This window comes from Marmota marmota, unplaced genomic scaffold (assembly GCF_001458135.2).
Source record: "Marmota marmota marmota unplaced genomic scaffold, marMar, whole genome shotgun sequence".
In the NCBI taxonomy this organism is placed as follows: domain Eukaryota; kingdom Metazoa; phylum Chordata; class Mammalia; order Rodentia; family Sciuridae; genus Marmota; species Marmota marmota.
The window spans coordinates 788,560-805,554 of record NW_025999895.1 but is presented as its reverse complement, the minus strand read 5'-3'; the positions used below and the strand labels follow the sequence as shown (position 1 = coordinate 805,554).

General features: G+C 55.8%; 1 protein-coding gene across 2 annotated transcripts in view; it reads right to left on the bottom strand.

Moving 5' to 3' along the window:
* Nucleotides 1–11,267: 11,267 nt before the first annotated feature.
* The window catches only part of Fasn (fatty acid synthase), a 30,599-nt gene continuing 24,871 nt past the window's right edge, over nt 11,268–16,995 (bottom strand). Inside the window, exons 26-42 of one of the 2 annotated variants that reach the window (XM_015504019.2) lie at nt 16,722–16,925; nt 16,449–16,599; nt 16,188–16,366; nt 15,995–16,114; nt 15,784–15,906; nt 15,483–15,706; nt 15,207–15,408; nt 14,934–15,085; nt 14,761–14,852; nt 14,519–14,670; nt 14,179–14,424; nt 13,719–13,907; nt 13,356–13,586; nt 13,042–13,256; nt 12,838–12,936; nt 12,301–12,552; nt 11,268–12,226 (exon numbers count right to left, since the gene is read on the bottom strand). In XM_015504019.2, coding sequence (XP_015359505.1) covers nt 12,089–12,226; nt 12,301–12,552; nt 12,838–12,936; nt 13,042–13,256; nt 13,356–13,586; nt 13,719–13,907; nt 14,179–14,424; nt 14,519–14,670; nt 14,761–14,852; nt 14,934–15,085; nt 15,207–15,408; nt 15,483–15,706; nt 15,784–15,906; nt 15,995–16,114; nt 16,188–16,366; nt 16,449–16,599; nt 16,722–16,925 — 2,969 coding nt within the window. In that variant the 3' untranslated portion in view covers nt 11,268–12,088. Of the gene's footprint in view, nt 12,227–12,300; nt 12,553–12,837; nt 12,937–13,041; nt 13,257–13,355; nt 13,587–13,718; nt 13,908–14,178; nt 14,425–14,518; nt 14,671–14,760; nt 15,086–15,206; nt 15,409–15,482; nt 15,707–15,783; nt 15,907–15,994; nt 16,115–16,187; nt 16,367–16,448; nt 16,600–16,721; nt 16,926–16,995 lie in introns of both variants that reach the window. The other variant, XM_048797004.1, reaches the window with a different exon arrangement.

The window sequence follows — 16,995 nt, the reverse complement described above, 5'->3', positions numbered from 1 at the left end:
ATCCTCCTGCTCTTGAGGCCGATTGGCTGGGTCACGTGGGCGGAGCCAAAAAAAGTCCCCCAATGAGCAGCTCCGTGGTCTGAAAGGGCAGGGAAATAGTCCAATGAGCATCACCGCAGAGGAGCCAATCAGCTAGATGTTGCTGGGGCCGAGGAGCCAATCAGCTAGATGTTGCTGGGGCCGCTGTGAGCCAATCATCAGCCGGCAGCTGGAAGTTTGCTGGGGCCCCTTTGGCTGTGGCTCTCAACACGTATGGGCATGTGTGTAAGCGTTTATGAGCACGTGAAAGTGTATGAGCATGTGTAAGCATGTGTCCGTGTGTAAGTGTGTGAGCATGTGTGTAAGCATGTGCTTCAGTGTGTGTGGGCGCGTGTGTGGGCGTGTGTGTGTTGGGGCACGTGCGCGGTACCCCTAATTCCTCAGTTTAACCCTCGCTGAAGCTGCGCTAGGCTCCTGCGTCCTTGTCCTCCCTCCCAGGGACTCCGCCTGTCCTTCCTGCCCAGCACGCCCAGGCCCTCCTTCACTCTTGGACCTGGGGAGCAGGTGCGCGCGTGTGCAGCTCCTCCCCCTCCAAACCCAAGGCACTTCCACTCAGCACGTTAGGGGTTTGCTAGGGTCTGCAGGAACCACTGGGCCGCGTGCAGACCTTCGCCGCCCACGTCAGTGCCGCAGTGGAAGCGCTTTCTGCTTGGAGCTGTGGCTGGGGGTGCACGCCAGCCCGCCATCGCTTGTCCCCTGGCAGACTGGCCACCAGCAAAGCCTCAGTGCCTGCCCCTCGCCTCCCCGGAGGAGGTGGGGACCTGGGGACCTGGAACTGTGGCAGCCCGTGCTGGGCTGGGGCTGTGATGGCCAGCCCCTTGTCATGAGAGGCCACACCCTTGGCGTGCAGGGGTCCGATGGCTCGGGCTTGTGGGCTGTCTGCACCGTGGACGCCCTCCCCCGCCGCGTCGGGCCTCCCTGGGACAGCCTTCCCGTCTGGCCTGGCTGCTTAGAATGATGATTCTGAGCGTCGCTGGAGCTGTGTGTGCCCCTGCGCAGGCCCACAAAGGCCGCCCACCCAGTCCACAGGCTGGACGCTGACGTCAGATGGGCCTGTGGGCACAGGTGTCCATCCGCCTGGCGGGTACCGGGAGTGCACTGCTGGAGGGCAGTAGAGGGTCCACTGTGCTGCCTCTCCAGAGGCCGCAGCTGTGGAGGGGGGCATTTTAATCGGGGCTGTGCCCATAGACTTGACATCTTGCTTCTTTTTCCCTTTTCTTTTCTGGTGCTCGTGTGGTACCCAGGGTGCTCTCCCTCTGGGCTACATCTCCAGCCCTTTAGTTTATTATTTAATTAACAGGGCCTCTCTAGGTTGCTGAGGCTGACCTTGAACTTGCAATCCTCCTGCCTCAGCCTCCCCAGTAGCTGGGATTATAGGCCCATGCCATGGTGCCCAGCTAGTTCTTAAATTTTTATGCTAATGTAAATGGTGTTGCAATTTTTTTTTTTTCCTTTGAGATGGGTTTCACTGTATTGCCCTGACTGGCTTCAAAATCCAACTGAGGTTGCTTTTTAAATATCAATTTCCAGGGCTGGGGATGTGGCTCAAGCGGTAGCGCGCTTGCATGGCATGCGTGCGGCCCGGGTTCGATCCTCAGCACCACATACAAACAAAGATGTTGTGTCCGCCGATAACTAAAAAATAAAAATATTAAAAATTCTCTCTCTCTCTCTCCTCTCTCACTCTCTCTTTAAAAAATAAAATAAAATAAATATCAATTTCCACTTGAGCTCTGTTCAGTGGCACATGCCTGTAATTCCAGTGACTTGGGAGGCTGAGGCACGAAGATTGTAAGTTCGAGGTCAGCCTGGGAAACTTAGTGAGGCCCTGTCTCATAATAAAACATAAAAAGTGCTGGAGGTTGGCTCAGTGTGGAGTGCCCTGTAGTGAAACATGACCCGACTGATGATGATGGTGACAATGATAACAGAATTTGTCAGGTCTTGGTGTCATGGTAATGCTGGCCTCATAGGGTGGCGAATTATTTCCTTACTGTGAAGTAAATTGTGTCCTTTTCCAAATTTGCTTGTTGGAACTCTAACTCCCAACATGACTATATTTGGAGACAGGGTTTATAAGGAGATAATAAGATAACAAGGTTATGGTAGGCCCCAGTCTGAAAGGATTGATGTCCTTATAAGAAGAGGAATAAGCCGGGCACAGTGGCACTTGTTTGTGGTCCCAGCTACTTGGCAGGCTGAGGCAGGAGGATCAAGAGTTCCAGGCCAGCCTGCGCAATTTAGTGACCCTCTTTCAAAATGAGACATGGGAGGACTGGGGTCACAGCTCAGTAGTAGACCTCCTCTGGGTTTAAATTCCAGGCCCCCAGAAGAAAAGGGGGTGTGAAGGGGTGCCGCTGCTGTGCGACACAGCCTGCAGTCCCCGGAGAGGTGGGGAGTCCAGCCCAGGACCTCCCCTTACTGTCCTCCTAGCAGTTCTGTTTGAGGATGCATACCCAGAAAACCGAAGCAGGGCCCCGGTGCCTGTGCACGCACTCGCAGGGTGGGCCAGCACAGCTGATACAGGAGAGCGGCCCAGCCTGGGGGCGCAAGGCCAGCCTGGGCAGCACAGCCAGATCCCATCTCAAAACAACAGTGGACAAGGGCAGGCTTTGCTCTCCGTCCACCCAGCGGGCACATGACAAGAAGGTGGCCACTGCAAGTGGGGAGAGTCCCACCAGGAGCGCTGTCAGCAGAGACCCCAAGCTGCCCAGCTCTGGCGTGCTGCAGCAGGAGCCCGGCCGGTGGAGCCTGGGCAGCACTTCTCCCGAGTGCCTGCTGGACTGCAGCCCGCCTGGCGTCTCTCTGGGAGGGTCTGAACTGCACCTTTCTTTCCTTTAGTGGACGCAGGGTACTTGGGTTTCTGTTTCTTCCTCGCTTGGTAGCTTTTTGGGGATGGAGTGCACCGACCCTCCGCGCTCCCCATCATTTGAGTCGTTCATGACCTCCCCGTAATGTCCTCCTATCTTCTCTTCTACCGAGTTCAGTCTGAAGAATCATGAATTACTCACTTCTCCAAGACACATTTTAAAGTTCTGTTGGTCTCCTGGTGTTTTTCTGTCCTTTATGTAATTGCTTTCCACTCTGACCTAGACTACCCCCTTTCTGCTTACTTTGGGTTCATTTGTCTTCTTTTCAGTTTCCTAAGGGAGAATCTGTGCTCATTAATTTGAGATATTTCTTTTTCTATATGGGCCTTTAGTGCTACAAAATCCCCCAAATGTGCTTTAGCTGTATCCCACAAATTTTGGTGTGTCATGTTTTTGTTTTAATTTCCATTCATCTCAAGACATCTTCTTTTTTCTTTTTCTTTTTTTTTTTGGGGGGGGGGTACCAGGAATTGAACTCAGCGGCACTCGACACTTGAGCCTTATTAGAGACAGGTCTCACTGAGTTGCTTAGCACCTTGCTTTTGCTGAGGCTGGCTTTGGACCTGCGGTCCTCCTGCCTCAGCCTCCTGAGCTGAGGTGTGCGCCACGGAGCCTGACCGAGACACTTTCAAGAATCTTTTGATCTCCTCTGTGACTCACGGTTATTCAAAGCGCATGTGTTTCTAAATACTTGAGGCTATTCCAGACACCTTTTTGCTTTATTCAATTGGGTGAAAATATTTAAGGTAGATCATTTTTAACTTACTGAGACTGCTTTTATGACCCAGAAGAATGTGTGTTTCTCCTTCACACCTACAGATTCTGCTCCTTGTGACTGGAAGTTCCGATAGAGTGGGATAGGAGCAGGGAGGCTGTACCTTTGGGTCCATTGACACTTGTTTCATTACTAAAGGATCCTCTGCATCCCTGGTAACAGCTCTCTTTGGAATCAGCCTTCCCGGGCCTGTGCCAGAGTCTCATTCCCCTTCTGTGGCTGGTGCTGCCATGTGCAGAGGACCGTGCTGCCTGCTGCGTCTGTGGTGGGCGCGGGGCTGTTCCACCTTTTGGCTATTCCGAATGTCCACGCTGTGAACACGGTGCCTGTCTGGGTTCCACACACCCAGGACTGGAATTGATTCCAAGTGGGGTCTTCCAAGGCACCAGTGGTTTCCACAGCAGATCACTGGCCAGCAGGAGGATAGGGACTCCTCCAGGTCCTCTCAGTGCTTACTTCCTGCTGTGTGAAAACTGTAGCCGTCTTATTGGGTGTGAAGTGGTCCCTTCAGCTGGGTGCAGTGGTGGACGCCTGTGATCCCAGCAGCTCAGGAGGCTGAAGCAAGAGGATCACAAATCTGAGGCCAGGCTCAGCAACCTAGCGAGGCCCTAAGCAACTCAGCAAGACCCTGTCTCTAAATAAAACACAAAAGGGCTGTGGATGTGGCTCAGTGGTTGAGCAACCCTGGGTTCAATGCCTCATCCCCCACCTCAAAAAAAAAAAAAAGACGCCGAGTAAACATTTCCATCCCATCAAAAGAAGGACGACTGGGAGCAAAGCAAGACCAGAACCCAACTGGGCAAACAAGTCCCGAGCTCCGTGTCCAGCATCTGGGGGACACGGCTGGAGACGTCCTCTCCTGAGGGCTTGTGTAGCTGTCCCTGTGGCCCTTCTGGTGGCAGCCCTAGTGGCTTCCTGTTGGCTTGTCTCTGCTTGACCCCTGCAGCTTTCCTAGGGCCATGACCCAGTTCCTGGCATTTCTCAATCTCCCTCCTCACATCTCCATGCTTTGCCCCCAGGGCTCCCCACGGGACTCTGACCCTCAGGCACTCTGCCTGGCCTCCCCGCCTTCCTCTGAAATCTCGGTGGAGTCTCTGTGACCCCTCCCTCCGCATCCCGCCTTCCAGCAGAACAGCACCACACCCTGGCTGCCGCAGCCTCTGCGGGTCTGGTGACTGAGCACGGTGAAACAACTTTTTAGGCACCCCCTGTGCAAGTAGCATGCCCCACTGGTCTCTTCTCAAAGGAATTTTTAGTTGTACCCCCTTGAGCCTGAGACGGGTGTGGTCTTCCAGTGCCTGAGAGGCCCTTGGCCGTCTGCCCGTGGCCTATGGGTAAAGTCTTGAGCGTTTCTTTCATGGCTATAACCATATTTTCCTTAGCCCCAGTTTTACTCACAGTTTTCTGGCCAAAGTGCAAGTTTTTAAGATTTTTCTGCTCCCAAACGTCACAGTATACCTGGCTAAAAGCTGCCAGCAATGTCCATGCCACTGCACACATGCTGTGCTGTCTGGACATTTTCTCTGCCAGATTAGGAAATCCATCACCTTCAATTCAGACTCCCGCAGAAAGTCTCAGGACATGGGCAGCATGTAGACAGCTTCTTAGCCAGAACATGACCCGGTGCCTCTAGTCCAGTTCCCAGTTTCCAGGCCCTCTCTTCCCTCTAAGACCTCATGAGCCCTGTCTCCCGTCTGCAGCCCTCTGGGTATTCTGGACTTCGGAGCTCCCACCAGAATTGCCCTTTAAGCTCCACTTACAACAATCTAAAATCTTTCCAGCTTGTATCTCTAAAGTTTTCAAAAATTCTTCCCACACATTCCAAAAAGTTGAAAAACTTCTGAACCACATGGTCAGGTTAGTCACTGTGATGATCCCACTTGTGACACCAATTTCTGCTGTGACCCAAGGACTTTACAAGAACAAGGGAGAGGAGGAAAGGTTTATTTGGAGTTCATGGTTTCAGAGGTCTCAGTCCACAGATGACCCATTCCATTCCTCAGGGCTTGAAGCAGGGCAGAGTGTCATGGTGGAAGAGTGTGGTGCAGAAAGGCCACCAGGAAGCAGAGAGCTCACACCCAGGGGTCACCCCCCCCAGCCACACCCCCAGTCAATCCCTGTCAGGCATTAGTGCACTCATTGACCTCCCACCTTTTTTGCATTGACCCACACATGAGCTTTGGGGGACACTATTTTGGATGGAATTGTTTTCTTAACTTCCTTCTAGATCATTCATCACTAGTGTGTAGAAATACGCTGAATTTGGTGTTCTGATTCTGTGGGCTGGTACTTTGTTGAAGCAATGGGGTTTTGGTGGATTTGCTAGATTTCTTCCTGTAAGACCATGCCATCTAGGGGTGATCCGCTACTTCCTTCACAACGAGCTGCCTTTCATTTCTTTCTTCTTGCCTAATAACGGGCACAAGAACTTCCTCACCTGGTCCTCAGGGGACTCTCCTCCTCCCCACTGAGCATGATGTCAGCTGCGGCTCTTCCCACGTGGGCCCCACCACAGTGACGAGGCCCCTTCCCGTGCTCTCCTAGTTGACGGTTTTGTTGTGGGAGGGAGGGGGTTTTCACAAATGCTGTTGCCATCTCCACTGTGTGGCTCTCCAGTGACAGCCACCACTGAGTCCTGCTGCGTGGCCCTTTAAGGTGGTGAGCCAGCTTGGCAGTGGTCTGTTGAGGGTTTGCATTCACATCTGTAGGATACAGTGGTCTGGACCCTTTCTCCCTGGCTGGGTAGAATTAGTTGGAAGTATTCCCATCTCTTCAACTTTCTGCAGGGGTCGAGAAGATCGTTTCTTTTTCTTCCTTCTTCATACTGGGAATTGAACCTGGGGATGCTCCACCATTGAGCTGCATCCCAAGCCCCTTTTATTTCTTATTCAGGGGCTTGCTAAGTGGCTGAAGCTGGCCTTGAACTTGTGCTCCTACTGCCTCAGCCTCCTGAATGACTGGGATTACAGGTGGCTGTCACTGTGCCTTTTATATGCAGGGTTTGTGTGTGTGTGTGTGTGTGTGTGTGTGTGTACGCGCACTATATTGGGGTCAAACCCAGGGCTTTGTGCACGCTAGGCAAGTGCTCTGCCACTGAGCCACATCCCACTCTGTGATTGATATTCCACTCATTTTAAGGTATTTTCTGATTTTCTTCTTTGACTCATTGGTTGTTTGAGAGTGCTTTTCAATCACCACGTATTTGTGAATTTTCCAGTTTTCTTTCTTTTATACATTTCTAGTTTCACCGTAATTGGAAAAGACACTTTGTGCTGGGTGTGATGGCTCATACCTGCAAGTAATCTCAGTGACTCGGGAGGCCGAGGTGGGAGGTTGGCAAGTTCAAGGCCAGCCTCAGCAGCTTAGTACCTACCTCAAAATAAAAAGTACAGGGGGCTGTGGTTGTAGCTCAGTGGTAGAGTGCTTGTCTAGCACATATGAGGCATTGGGTTCAATCCTCAGCTCGACGTAAAAAAAAAAAAATTAAAAAATAAAATAAATTGAGGGTATTGTGTCCATTTATAACTAAAAATATAAAAAATAAATAAAAAGTAAAAAGGGCCAAGCGCAGTGGCACACACTGGTAATCCTAGTGGCTTGCGAGGCTAAGGTAGGAGGATCACAAATTCAGAGCCAGCCTCAGCAACTTAGAGAGACCCTAAGCAACTAGGCTAGACCCTGTCCCTAAATAGGATATAAAAAGTGCTGGGGATGTGGCTCAATGGTTGAGAGGCCCTGGGTTAATTCCCAGTACCCCCCCCGCAAAAAAAAAAAAAAAAGAAAAAGAAAAAAAAGAAAAAAGTAAAACGGCTGGAGATGGAGCACAGTGCTCGTCCAGCACACGAGGCCTTGGGCTTAAACCCCAGCACTGAAAAAAACAAGTGCAGTATTAGTGTCCCAGACTGTGTCACGTTGGGGGACCTGTTCCTAGGTGTGTGTGACTGTTACCATCTAGATGAATGGGAGCACTCATCAGTACATGAAGCCCGTATCTATCTCTTGCAAACTGTTTTGACTTAGCATCTATTTTGCCTGGCGAGTGACGTGGCGCCAGCCCAGCCTTTTCTGTTCCTGCATGTGTCTACGTGGGTGCGGGAGGCATCGACCCAGCTTCCTGCAGGCTGGGCAGCTCTCTGCCTGAACTGCACCCCAGCCTGGGTTACTGGGTTTTTTTTGTCGGGGGAGCACTGGGGATTGAACTCAGGGGCACTCAACCACTGAGCCACACCCCAGCCCTATTTTGTATTTTATTTAGAGACAGGGTCTCACTGAGTTGCTCAGTGCCCCTGAGGTTTTGAACTTTCTATCCTCCTGCCTCAGCTTCCAGAGCCACTGGGATCACAGGCGTGGCCACTGGGCCGGCTTGGGCTGTTGTTTTATGGAATGTGATTCCCCACTCTTTTCCCACCTTATTGTGTCTATATCTAAAGTCACTCTTTTGTAGATAGCATATAGGTGGCTCCTTTTAAGATCCATTACACTGACCTCTGATTTTTTTTTAACTGTAGCTAGACACAATATCTTTTATTTATTTTTTAATTTGTCGATAAACCTTTATTTTATCTATTTATATGTGGTACTGAGGGTCGAACCCAGTGCCTCACACCTGTCAGGCAAATGCGCTACTGCTGAGCCACAGCTCCAGCCCCTTATTTATTTTTAATGTGGTGCTGAGGATTGAACCCAGGGCCTCGCATGTGCTAGGCAAGCGCTCTGCCACTGAGCCCCCCGCCCCCGCCCTTTGATTTTTAATTGGAGTTTAATGGGCTTCCATTTAGAGTAAGTATTGGTGAGGAAAGAGTCACTTCTTACACTAAGCTATTTGTTTCCTGCATGTCTCATATATATTTTGTTTCTAAATATTTCACAATGGCCCTTTTTATATACTTGATTTTTATAGAGTCTTTTCTCCCTTCTTTCTATTTCTATATATTTTTAGTTGAATTCTTTGTGGTCACCTTGGGGATTATAGTTCACATCTTAATAACAACCTAGCTTAAGTACTACTGACAGTTTTGAAAGAATATGAAAATGCTGCTCCAATATACATCTGGCCTTCATGCTGACCCCAGGGCACACCTTTATGTTAACCTGGATCATTTTTTTCTGGTACTAGGGACTGGACCCAGGGTGTTCCACCACCGAGCCTCAGCCCAGCCCTGTTTACCGTTTTGTTTTGGGGCAGGGTTTTGCTGGGTTGCCCTGGTGGCAGGGCGGCTGCACACCCTCTTCTTGCCTCAGCCTCTGAAGTGGCTGCATCACAGGTGGGCACCACCACCTTTGGCACTTACCTGTGTAGTCCCTTGAGTAGTATTCCTTATCTGCTCGTGACTGGGCCCCACTGACGTCCCCTGTCCTCCCACTCCACCGGGACCCCTAAGGTGGAAGACAGGGCTGCCGGTGTGCCCTCCTCCTCCAGCTGCATCTGTCTGGAGGCCTTCTCCTTCACTATGGAAAGATCAGCTGCTGGGTACACTTCTTGGTTGAAGAGTTTCTCTTTCAGAACTTTAACTGTGTCACCCCACTGCTCTCTGGTCTTGTTTCTGATGAGAAATCAGCTCTAAATCACATCAAGGATCCCTGTACACAATAACTCACTTCTCTTGCTTGCTACTTTCAAAATTGTCTTTTGTCTTTTGGTTTCCACTATAGAATCTTCTTGGAGTTTGTTAGCTTCTTGGACAGACATAATCACGCCTTTCATTGGAGTTGGGAGGTTTTCAGTCATTATTTTTGAATGTTTATTATTAATAAATGCTTAATATTATAAGAGATTTCAAAAATAACTTCAAGTACTTGTGCTTTCTCTGAGGCATATGCTGGTCTGTTTGATGGTGTCCATATAGTTTTCTTTTCTGTTCCTCAGGATGGATGATCTGAACCTCCTGATCTTTAGACATATCCTTTCTTTTGCCTGTTCAAATCTGTGATTGAACCCCACTAGTAAATTTTTCATTTCAATTACTGTAACTTTTACTCCACAGTTTTTGGTGGTTTTGATAGCTTCTATTTACTGATATTCTCATTGTAATCATAGATCACTCTCCGAATTTCCTTTGCTCTTGGTCCCATTTCATCTCATTGAGCCTGAACTCACTGAGTTTGAGAGTCAGATTCTCTCCATCCTTTCCCCTGCATGCAGACGACTCTGTGCAGAGTGTGTCTTGGTGAGAGCTGGCATTTCTGCATTACAGCACGGTGAGTGAAAGTCAGAGATCCCCCCCACTGCTCAAGGACTGCTTGTTAAGGCTGTAGCTGTGACTTTTCTGAGTGATTTTTGAAAAGTGTGCGTTCCTTGTGTGGCGAGCCAAGTCTGTTTCATCATCTCTACAGTCAGCAAGACTTGACAATGATTTTCTTAAATGTCTGGTTCTAAATGGGGGAGGGGAGAAAAAAATGTTCCAGTTTCTTTAAATCTTTAATTAAAAAGAAATGTTACTGTCTCTAAGTCCTCTGATGGCCATGGAGAGTGCTGTCTTGGTCCATTTTCTACTGCTCTAACAGAATACCAGAGACTGGGTACATTATAAGCAATAGAGGTTTATTAGACTCTTGATTCTGAAAGCTGGGAAGTCTAAGATTGGGGGGGCTGCATCTGGCAAGACTTTCTCCTCTTCCATACCCCTGTGAGTAGTGGGGTTGAACTCAGGGGTGCTCTTCCTCTGAGCCACATTCCGTCTTTGCAGCTGGGCCTGGAGTTGTGAGGCTCCCATATTGAAGACCTGTCCCCATGCAGCCGAGCTTGAGAGGCCCTGGGAGGTGGCTGGGTCATGAGGCTCTGCCAGTGGGTCAGTGCACTAAGGGTGCACTGTCGGACCCGGGCAGTGGTGGAACTGCAGGAGGGTCCTGGCTTAGGGAGCTGGTCCCTTAGGGCTATGCTTCTGGGAACCAGTGTCTTGCTGGTGGCTTTCCCTCTGCTTGGTCAAGCAGCTCTTCCAGAAGTGGTCGAGCTGGCCCCCATGGGCTGGACCTCTGGAACTAAGGCCAGACACATCCCCCCCCCCTTGCTTTGGGCAGACGTGTCGCATCATAGGGCGAGAGGCTGGCCGGCACTGCTGACTGGTTGCTCTCTCCGTGGTCACCTGCATCTCAGCGCCAAGGTCCTGGCCCTGGCTGCCTCCACCCACATCCACACCTGCGGGGCTGGCTTGGCTTTCCCTGCACACCGCCCAGGCTCTGGGGCCTCCCCACCCACTCCCGCCCAGCCAAGACTGCTTTGCCCTACTGTGTGCACTCAGTGCCGCCCTACTGTGTGTGTTCAGTGCATCAGCTCAGGTAAGTGTGGCCTGGGTGTTGCTGAAGGTGCTCTGTAGGTGGGGCCAGTATCTGTCATTGGTAGGTCCAGCCCAAGCAGACTCCTCCCCATCACAGGCAGCTGAGTGAGCCTGGTCCTGGAAAGGTGCCTGCAGGGCTCCGCTCCTCTGGCAGAGCCCGGCTGCACCCCACCCTCTCCTGCTTCCCCCGATGGGTGCAGGTCGTGTGTGGACCGTGCTGGTGGACTGCCAGGCAGTGGGGGCACACCCTTGGCAGGATGGGGTTGAGATGCAGGACAGGTCAGGGAGGAGAGAGATCTGTCCAGGTCAGCGTTCATGTGCGGTTTAATTGTGGGGAGGCTTGGGTAACAGGAAGTCAAGAGCAGCATTTACCAAGTTGGTGTAAAAATGGAACAAAATCCAGACATGGTTCCGTACACTGACAGTTACAATTTCAAAACCCAAGCAGCCATCTGAGTCATTTCTTGGAAAGTGAAGAGCTGGTGCCCGGCGCGGTCCGCAGGGCCATGAGGTAGGCCCTGCATCATGGGTGCAGCCGGGGGTGCTGGGGACCCAGGGGCCACAGGCTACTGCACCTGCACCTGCTGGAGACCTTGTTCCCTGGGGGTCCCGCCCTCCCCTGCGGTGAGCAGAAGGAGCAGGGACTGGCGTGGGGGCTCCAGCCAGTGGGCCTGGGCAGCCACCCCTGTGCATGGGAGACACAGAGCAGGTCTGGTGCTCCCTGGAAGTTTGCCCAAGGTGGCTCCTGCCATATTCAGAATTGGGGTGAGCCCTCAGGGGTCTTTCCCAGCAATACAATAAATATGAGAATTTAAATGGAGAAACAACTATCCAACCAGCGTGGCAAACCCCACACAGATACAAAAAGGCTCAGCCCGGCTCCTGCCGGCCCGCTGGCTCTTCACAGATCAGGTGTCTCCGAGTCAGCGGCTCTGGGTCCCCTTGCCCACCCTGGAGGGGGTGGGCAGGTGGGGCATGTGTGATGGTCCTACTCCTAGCAGCCGCTAGGGGAGGCGGTGGTGCTGGGTCACAGGCGGGGTCCCACCAGCAGGACCCTCTCCAGCAGCCCCTGTGCACCAGGTGTGGTGGGGGTGTGGTGGTCTCCGTGAGGGCGAGGACAGGGGCAGGACCTAGCCCTCCCGCACACTCACGCGTGGTTCGGCCAGGGAGCTGTGGATGATGCTGATGATGGACTCCAGCCCGCTGCCCTCTAGCAGCGTGCGGTGGTCGCCCTCGATGATGTGCACCGACACCTTCCCGTCACACACCTGGGGGTGGCGGCTGTCAAGCGGCTGTCCTGCCCCACCACTCAGGTGCCGCCCCAGCGCTGGTCCCCGCTCACCTGGGAGAGGTTGTAATCGGAGCCCAGGTCCTCCCCGTAGGCGCCGCCCGTCTTGGCCCGCAGCAGGGTCACGTTGCCATGGTACTTGGCCTTGGGCGTGTACTTCTCTGCTGCCCGGAGCTTGTGGTAGAAGGACAGGGCTGCGAAGCTCAGTTCCTGCCGGTCCAGGCCCTGGTGGCTCCTGGTGATGAGGTCCACGGCGGCAGCCACGCGCTCCTCCAGGCCCTTCAGTGGCAGCAAGGCCTCCAGCACCTGAGGGAACCGGCTCTGAGTGTGCGTGGACCAGTGGCTCTGAGGCCCCCTCACAGCCCCACATCTCAACCCACTGGTCCACGGCACCTGGGCACCGCCCACCTTGCAGTGCTCCTCCCCTGCCTTGGGCCCCATCCCTTGCCAAGCTCCTCTCCTACTCTGGGCGCCGCCCCTTGCCTTCTAAGCCTCCCCCCAGCGCTGGGCCCCGCCCCTTAGCCTGCTCCTCCCCCAGCGCTGGGCCCCGCCCCTTAGCCTGCTCCTCCCCCTGCTCTGGGTTCCGCCCACCTTGCTGTGCTCAGCATCAGTGAACTGCTGCACGAAGAAGCACATGGCCTCCGCCTCCGCCTCCGCCTCGCAGCCAGGGGTCATCTTTGCTCGATAGCTCTGTGGGGCAGGAGGGGCTGCTGCAGTGGGCACTCTGCAGGGAGTTGGCCCATGTGAAGCCAGGGCTCTGGGTGGGGCAGCCAGCCTGGCTGGCCTGGCTCTCACCTGGGTGTAGGCCACCACGTAAGTATGTGAGCCGTCAAACAGGAAGAGGCTGTGGTGGGCCGGGCCCTGCTGGGCCTGCAGTTGGGAGCACATCTCGAAGGCCACACAGGCCCCATAGGAGTAGCCGGCCACCCGGTAGGGGCCCTCGGGCTGCACCTGCTTGATGCAGTCGATGTAGTAGGCAGCTAGACTCTGGATGCTGTCCAGTGGAGCAGCTGGAAGGGCAGCAGCAAGCACTCAGTAGGGGCAGAGCAGCCAAGGGTCACAGCAGTGAGCACTGCTTGGCCTGTCCACGGGAGGTCTAGGGGGCTTACCTCGGGTACACTGCAGGCCATAGGTGGGCACGCTGAGCTTAGCGGCCAGGCTGTGGAACACAGTGGTGGAGCCCTCTATGGGGTGCACCAAGAACAGGGGCCGCTCAGAGCTCTGCACCGAGTTGAGCCGTGTTAAGGTGGGGCCCTCGGGGTTCACCAGTAGAGTGCTCATGTTCAGCTGGGCCTGCTGCCGGGCTGGGCTGACCACCTTGGATTGGGAGGATGCCACCTCTGCAAAGACAGAGGCAGATGCCAGCCTGGCCTGGCCTGGCCCAGGGCTCCCGCACACACAGTGCCCTCAGGAAGAGAGCTGCATTGCTCCAGTGCAGCTCTGGTGGCTGAGGACCCTCCCCCTGTACGTACCGGGGGACGCGTGGGCCTGGGAGGACAGCTCCTGTAGCTTCCGCAGCGTGAGCTGCTGCACCTCACGCATGGAGAGCACCAGGTCGTGCTCCCGCTCCAGGGTCTGCCGTACCTCCACGCCCATGAGCGAGTCCAGCCCCAGGTCTGCCAGGGAGCTGTCCAGGTTGACCCCAGCCAGATCTCGAATGCCTGTGGAGGGAGGGACCCAGGGGCCAGTTGGAGTGGGGATGGCCTGGTGGTGCCGGGCTACGGCCAGGGGTGCAGAGGCTTGCACCTGGGTCTGTGTGGCTCCCTGCCCCTGCCACAAGGCCACAGCAGCTCCAGCTAACTCTGCCCCTGGCCCTGCAGACTGCCGTGCCCGACCCTCGGTGACGCCCTTCCAGACGGGGGACGCAGGATCAGGGAGCAGCCTCCCCTGGGCAGGGCGCAGCAAAGCAAGGTTTCTGCTGGCAGTGCTCACCCAGAATGTGTGCCACGGCGTTCACCAAGTCCTGCTGGCCCTTGGCACTGCCGCGGGCCAGGGTCTTCTTTTCAGCCAGCACAAAGCTGCTCAGGACGGCGTGTGGCTGGCTCAGGAAGAGGTCCAGCACCTCCATGCAGGAGGTGATGCGCTGGGGCAGCGTGCCGCCGATGACGGTGTCATTGGTGCCCATGGCCTCCAGGACAATGCCCACATCTCCAATGGCACCCCACTGCACGGCGAGGCCTGTGGGTAGGGGTTGGTGGGCGAGGGCTGAGGGCAGGGGCTGGGCAGGGCTGTGGGGTCGGGGCTGTGGGTCAGGCTGCGGGCAGCGGCGCACCTGGGAGGCCATCGTGACGGCGCTGCTCACAGATGCGCTCCATGGTGGAGTTGGCGAAGCCGTAGTTGCTCTGGCCAGCGTTGCCGCGGCCACAGCTCACTGAAGAGAAGGCCACGAAGTAGTCCAGCTCAGGGCAGACTTCCCGGGTCACCCTGCGGACACTCCCGTCATTCTCCACCAGCCATCACATCCAGGATCCCCACCCGGCCTCCCCCAGGACAGAACAGAGGAGGCCAGCGCACCTGTCCAGGTTCAGGGTGCCGCTATACTTGGGTTTGCTGACATCCTGGAAGAGCCCTGGGGTCTGGTTCTCCAGCATGGCGTCCCTCAAGACCTGGGGGGAGATGCCCTCAGCACCTACTGCTGCTCGAGGGCCAGCCCCCAACCCTGTGGCTGCCCAGGCACCTCTCCTCACCATGGCCAGGTTGAAGACACCTCCGATGGGTCCCAGCTGTATAGCCTCCGTGACAAGGGCTCTGGCCCCCTCCAGTGAGCTGGCATCGCTGGAGGACACCAGCACCTGGATGCCCTGGCGCCTCCACTCACTGACCCGCTTGGCCTGGAAGCCTGTGGGACACGGGCCGAGTGCAGTAGAAGGGGAGACACCCAACCCCTTCCAGTGTGCCTCCCCGGGGCCACAGAGGCCCTGGAGGGATGGTGTGTAACCCTGCTGGGGCTGGCTTCTCACCTGTGCGGATCCCAGAGCGCGAGGTCAGCACAAGCTTCCGGGCCCCCCGCGTCACCAGCCACTGGGCCAGCTCAAGGCCAAAGCCACCCAGGCCCCCTGCGATGACGTAGCTCTTGTGGGCCGGGCAGAAGGTCTTGGAGACGGCTGCCATCAGGGTGGGCTGTGGCCGCTGAGGCACAGGCTCCTGGTCCTCCTCGTGCACCTGAGGCACAAGCAGCAGTTGGTCAGACGCCTCCTGAGGCCTGAGCTGGGGGCCGGGCGGGGCGCTGCCCTTACCTGCACGAGGACTTTGCCAATGTGCTTCCCCTGGGCCATATAGCGGAAGGCCTGCTCCACGTGGGCCTTGGAGAACACGGTGCGCTTGAGGGGCTGCACTACGCCGTCGCGGATGCCTGCCCGCAGAAGGCCTGCCACTTCCCGCCAGCTGGCACCCGCGTCCTCAAAGAGCGCGTCCAACAGGATGCCGTGGAAGGTGACGTTCTTCAGAAAGATGGCCATGCCTGGGGGGACATGCTCTTCATGGACACTGTCTCCTGGAGCCCGCCACCCGCAGCCCTCCCGCGGCTGCCAGCCTCACCCAGAGGGTGGTTGTTAGAAAGGTCGAATTTGCCGATTTCCAGGAAGCGGCCGTGTTGAGCCAGGCAGCGCACGCTGGCTTGCAGCTTCTCCTCCGCCAGGGAGTTCAGGACCAGGTCGACGCCTGCAAAGGGCCAGGTCAGGCACCCGAAGAGGCGGGTGGCTCCTCCCCAGCCCGGCTGGAAGGAGGCGAGGCGAGGCGGGCTGCTCACCTCTCCCAGCGGTGTGCCGCAGCACGTGCTGTTCAAACGACGTGTCCCGGGAGTTGGCAAAGCTGGAGTCCTCCAGCTGGGGGAACCTGGCCTGGAGGTACGCCCGCTTCTCCGCCGAGCCTGGGCAGAGACGTCAGTGAGCCTTGCTGGGAGGTCCTCGCGGGCCAGGTGCTCGCAGAGGCCTGTGCCTTACCCACGGTGGTGAAGACGCGGCATCCCATGCTGAGCGCAATGGCAATGGCTGCCTGGCCCACGCCGCCAGAGCCCGAGTGGACGAGCACCGTCTCTCCGCGCTGCATGCGCCCGCGCACCACCAGGGCGTAGTAGGCCGTGGAGTAGACGACGGGCACGGAGGCTGCCTCCTCCAGGGTCCTGAGGGCGCAGTGCAGGGTCAGCGGGGCCAGCCGGCAGCCGCCATGTTGTGGGGCCTCCAGCATCCGGCCCGCCCACTCACCAGCCAGAAGGCACATCCCAGAGGAATTGGGAGGACACCAGGATGGAGGTGGCCAGGCCTTCGGCAGGCACCAGCCCCATCACACGCTGGCCACAGGCATCGCGGCCCGAGAATTCCATGCCCAGCATGCAGTCCCGGTTGGCCCACTTCCCTGGGGACAGAGAACACAACTCCTGTCAGCAGGCCTGCCCTACCTGCAAGGCTGAGAGGAGCGCTCTCCTCTTGGGCCCGCAGCGGTCCTGCCCAGCCCACCCCAGGCCAGCTCCCGGGTACCTGGGATGGCGTCGGGGGAAAGCTTGCCCGTGGCCAGCATGATGTCTCGGAAGTTGAGCGAGGCATAGTAGATGGTGCAGAGCTGCATCCCAGGGCTGCTGGGCTGCACGTGCCTCAGGGGCGAGCACACCCAGCGGATGGAGGAGAGGTCCCCCCGGGTGAGGACGTTCACAAAGGCGTGCCTCGTCTGCTCCTCGGGCTTGTCTGGGCACCAGAAGCAGGGCTGAAACAGGGCCTCGCTGGCCGGGGTCCTCACCCTCCTCCTTGGCCCAGC